The sequence below is a fragment of the Penaeus monodon genome, chromosome 7 (assembly GCF_015228065.2).
Source record: "Penaeus monodon isolate SGIC_2016 chromosome 7, NSTDA_Pmon_1, whole genome shotgun sequence".
In the NCBI taxonomy this organism is placed as follows: domain Eukaryota; kingdom Metazoa; phylum Arthropoda; class Malacostraca; order Decapoda; family Penaeidae; genus Penaeus; species Penaeus monodon.
In genome coordinates, this window is record NC_051392.1 from 38,275,302 (window position 1) to 38,280,301 (window position 5,000).

Here is a 5,000-nt window from a genome sequence, read left to right on the forward strand (position 1 = left end):
GAAGTTACATGACATATCTAAATTAATTCTGATCATTCATATAATCTATATGATTTATAGCTCCAGTATTATAAACCACTCATGCCTTTTCTAATCATATGCAATTTACTTGTAAATGAATACTTATAAACAGGTTTCCTTAAAGGAACATGGCAATGAAAAAGAAAGAAAGAAAGAAAAATCAATTATACTCAAGTCATTTCTGCCAATAATTCTGCTAGACTATAAGCCTACAAATATAAAAACATTTTCTGGCACATTCAGATTCACTTACTTTTGAACCGGTTCGACAACAGGATTCTTGGGTATTACTTCTTCAGAGTCACTCTCACTATCAGAAGATGATGAGGATGAGGATGAAGATGAAGATGATGACATGTTAGAGTCACTCTCTGAGTCATCGGTTCCACTGCCAACATCAATTGTGAATCTGTAACTTCCTGTATTGACAACATCCAAAACCTCCACCTCAGGATTGGTCTTATTCCTTGACGCAATACTGGTAAAGGTCTGCTCTTTGTTCTGGCTGCTAATATTGCTCTGATCTTCATTATGCAGGGGAAGCTGTGACACCTGCTGCACTTTGCCATCATTAACAGACTGATGAGGTAATGTTGACTTTAACTGAGTGCTTTCTAAAGACGTTCTATTAAGCAAGGGGGCTGTATTTGTGGTCAGGACTGGGGCAGGGGCTGGGTCTTCTTCCATGCTATCATCCTCACTATCAGACTGCCCATAGCCTGAGAGTGATGTCAGGGCACTGCTGACTATGTTATGGTTTACTTCTTTCTGAAATGCAAAGACGTATACTACATTTTGTGGGAGAAAAAAAAAAATCCCTTATTCACATTAATTCATACCCCATTTCTACTACAAGGTAATAATTACAGAGGCATACAAATGAATGACAACAATCATCGTATGATCACCATATTACAAATGTTAAATATGTTGAATATGTATTCTAATATGTGTATATCATTAATGAAAAAAAAAAAAAAAAAAAAAAAAAAAAAAAAAAAAAAAAAATCTGAGAAACAAATGATATATTTACCTGTACTGAATTTGTAGTTTCTGCAACATTCATATCATTTGCATGACCTTTACTAGAATTTAATTCTTTGACTGGCAAGAATTCATCGATCCTGGGTTTGCAGTGATATCAGGTGATACTTCCATTAATGTGTTGCCATTAGCTTCACTAGGCTGGAAAGATTGACAATATGTATCATAGTATGCACTAACTTCTCTAAATACATAAAATAGTTCAAAACTTTGCCTTTCATCACAATATTTGAAAAGCCAGGTATTTTCATCACAATATTTGGATTATTACTAAAAAAGAAAAAGAAAAAAGAAAAATGAAACAAAAGATAGATTTACCTTTCCTGGACTTGTAATTTCTGTACCGACACTTGGTTCCTTGGTTGACGAGACTTCTGTTGATGCTGAGTCTGCAGACTTGGTGGAGACTATTTCTACTGTTGTGTTACTATTAGTTTCTCCAGGATTCATAACTGACTGAGAGATGGAGTTGTTGGATATACTTTGACTTGATGATGATTCATGCACAGACAGAACCATCTGAGATTCTGTATGAGGGGTAGTATTTGAAGACATCTTTTCCTCTGATGGCGAAGGTCCCTTCATAATTAGATTTTCAATTTGTGATTTCCCAAATGTCTGAGATCATTCTTGTATTCAACTGAAAACCTCAAAAAAATTTAGTCAAGCTAAACACAATCTTATAAATATTGTTTAACACTGTTTTACTCTAAAATTTCTCTGAAAATATAGCTTACTCTGAGTTATAGCTAAAGATTAAAAGGTAATCAAAAGAGATTACACTACACAAAAAATAACTTATGAATAGAGATAATATGCAAATACATAGCTTTTCAAAACTAAGAGTATATACTTAAAAGACATCACATGTCTTGTCATTGATAGCATTGATCTGGTTAGTTCCTGTCCTTGTCGGCACCCTAGAAAAGACTCCAACATGAATTCTATTTTTTAAAAGTATGATTAACACTATTCACATGGTAAACAACGTATGGGATTAACAGACAGAATAAAATACAGGAGTTTTATCATCATATAAGGAAACAATCCAAGATCTATCCCACCAGGATAAAAGTGAACATGAAGACAACTGTGGGTGAGTAAATGGTAACAAAATCCCATATTTCGCACAAGGCATACCTAATTTTTCCATTCATTACCCCAGTTTATCATGGGTCCTAGATTTCTACAAATCATTTATAAATACATAAGAAAGCATAGTCCATATCTTAAATCCCATCAAATTTGGTATCTATGCACTCCTATCAGTGTCAACAGAATCAATAGATAGCCAAAGTGTAATATGGATAACTGGAAATTCCCTTTTACATACACAGTACCTCAGGACTGGCCGCACTCATCTTAGCTGGTTCATGACGTCACACATGGGGTACATTATTCAGACCTGACTTATCTTGCTGGGTCTGATTTGGTGGAAATTCTGCATTCTAGGTGAAGGGTTCTAAGGGGCTGAGTCCCCTACCAATGTCAAAAATACATACAACATATTCTAGCCCCGCGAATTCTCAATGACACCTCATGCCCTCTCCACATATTCGGTCTTGTAACATCACTGCTGTAACTTAACACCAAATAACAGTACTGGAAATGTACACTGGACATCAAGAGAAAATTAATGATAACAAATTCAGTAAATTCTAAGATATGGATCCTGTCTATAAATGTTATAGTAACTGTCTCTTTCGCTCACACTCACATACTCACTCCCTTTCACTAACTCTCTATCAATGAAGCAAGACCGATAAACCAAAATCTGAAGCTGCAATAGATCCAGTTTCACTTACTAGACAAATATCTGAAAGCGTTTTAATTCTGTATATAATGGCTGTAGAACCATTGCGATCTGACAATCCTTTACTGCACTACTGCAAGGCTGATAAAATCCTACGATGAATAATTAACAATACTTTAAACGGACAAAAACATGACATGCAGATGAGAATCAACGGTTAACATCTCTAATGAAGCCAGCAAAATTATAAAATAAAATAAAAAATACTAACGACTCAGTCTCGTGTCGTGTTTCCCTCAGCGATCCACTCAACCATATGATCACCACAACACAAACGCGGCAGAGGACGTTAAAACCGGGTCACGTAGTGGATTTTTTATTGATGATTTTTAAGTAACGACAGAAAATTTACCCCTTATAGTTTAATTGATAGTATTCTAGTAATTCTAATTCTAAAAAGTCTACACTTGATATGAAATGAGTTAGTTTATTATGATATATAGACTACGCAACCCGTACGTAGAAACACGTGGGGCGCAGACATCGCCGCGAGGGTCAAACACGCGTGGAAATTTCGCATAATGTTATTTAGCATGACTGTCTTATTATTCTTTGCCTGTCACTATATTTGTAACATGAAATCTAACATTTGAATATTAACAATTTCCTTGAAATACGTAATATATATCACTTTTGAGATGGTATTGCTATTTTATGGTAATGAAGATTAATCGCAACGGAATACTAATGCCTCTGCAATGCATCTCATATTTTAAAAAAACTATAATCTCTGTTATGTTTAGTGTTATTTTATCTATCATCACTACTATTATCATTGCCAGTATTTGCTGATAACATTTCATTGATTTTACTGCTGCTATTACCATTATTTTTATTATTATTATTATTATTATTATTATTATTATTTTATTATTATTATTATTACCATTATTTTATTATTATTATTATTATTATTATTATTATTATTATTATTATTATTATTATTATTACTTTTGTTATTATTGTTATCATCATTTTTGTTATTATTTGTTATCATTGTATTATTAAAATTATTATCATGACATCATGTTTATTATTATTACTGTTAATTACTGATATATTCAATGTTATCATTATTATTGTTTTTTATCATTATTATTGTTATCCTAATTATCGTTATCACTTTTATCATAAGCTTTATCATTATCATCATTGCCATATCGTTATTATTCGGATCATTATTAGTGTTATTCTTTTTATTATTATTACTATCTTTTTATTATTATTATTTTTATGCCTATTATTATTTGTTATTATTATTATTATTATTTCACTATCATGGTCATTATGTTATCATTATCGTTATTATCATCGTTGTTATTATTATTATTGTTGCTATTGTTATTATTACTAATGTTATTATTGTTGTCATTATTATTATCATTATCATTTCATATATTGTTAACACTAATTTCGCTTCGTATAATCGTTATTATTCACTTCCATCTCCTTAACACAGAGATAAAAATGCCACAGGAATGAAACCAGAACATGGATTAATTAGAACATAATATTGAAGCTTATATTTAACAAAGATTACCTTGCGTTAATTAATTGCAACGGAAGGCAAAGGGGGTTGGACTGTGATTAGCAGTGCGTGAATCGGGATCTTCAAAGTGGCAGGTGTTCGATCCACGATTTTTACAAGCTGCTCTCTCACTCTTTATGTGCCTCTCTCTCTCTCTCTTTCTCTCTCTCTCTGTCTCTGTTTCTTTTTTTCTCTCTCTCTTTCTCTCCCTGTGTCTCTTTCTCTCTTTCTTTCTTTCTTTCTCTGTCTATGTGTCTGTCTGTCTGCGTCTCTCTCTTCCTCTGTCTGTGTCTCTCGGGCTCTCTCCGTCTGTCTCTCTCTTTCTCCTTCCGTCTGTCTGTCTGTCTCTGTCTGTCTGTCTGTCTGTCTGTCTCTGTCTCTCTCTCTCTCTCTCTCTCTCTCTCTCTCTCTCTCTCTGCAGCCAAGTTTAACTACACAGTGTTACATTATTACTATTATCGCATCAATCTCTTGCTCGTTGTTGTGTTGTTGGAGACGGAGACTGAGGCCCAATGTAGGGGATCACCCCTACCTTGGACCTCAGCCCTCGCCTCAACTAATTTGTATGATCTTTTCTTCTCCCCCTTTCCTTTT

At 33.6% G+C, this 5,000-nt stretch overlaps 1 protein-coding gene across 1 annotated transcript in view; it reads right to left on the reverse strand.

Annotated features, from left to right (window-relative positions):
• LOC119575282 (H/ACA ribonucleoprotein complex non-core subunit NAF1-like) overlaps nucleotides 1-3,163 on the reverse strand; it is a 16,137-nt gene extending 12,974 nt beyond the window's left edge. Inside the window, exons 1-4 of the mRNA XM_037922819.1 lie at nucleotides 3,090-3,163; nucleotides 1,384-1,705; nucleotides 1,055-1,206; nucleotides 275-789 (exon numbers count right to left, since the gene is read on the reverse strand). Of these exons, the coding sequence (XP_037778747.1) occupies nucleotides 275-789; nucleotides 1,055-1,087 (548 nt within the window). The 5' untranslated portion in view covers nucleotides 1,088-1,206; nucleotides 1,384-1,705; nucleotides 3,090-3,163. The remainder of the gene's footprint in view (nucleotides 1-274; nucleotides 790-1,054; nucleotides 1,207-1,383; nucleotides 1,706-3,089) is intronic.
• Between the last annotated feature and the right edge of the window lie 1,837 nt (nucleotides 3,164-5,000).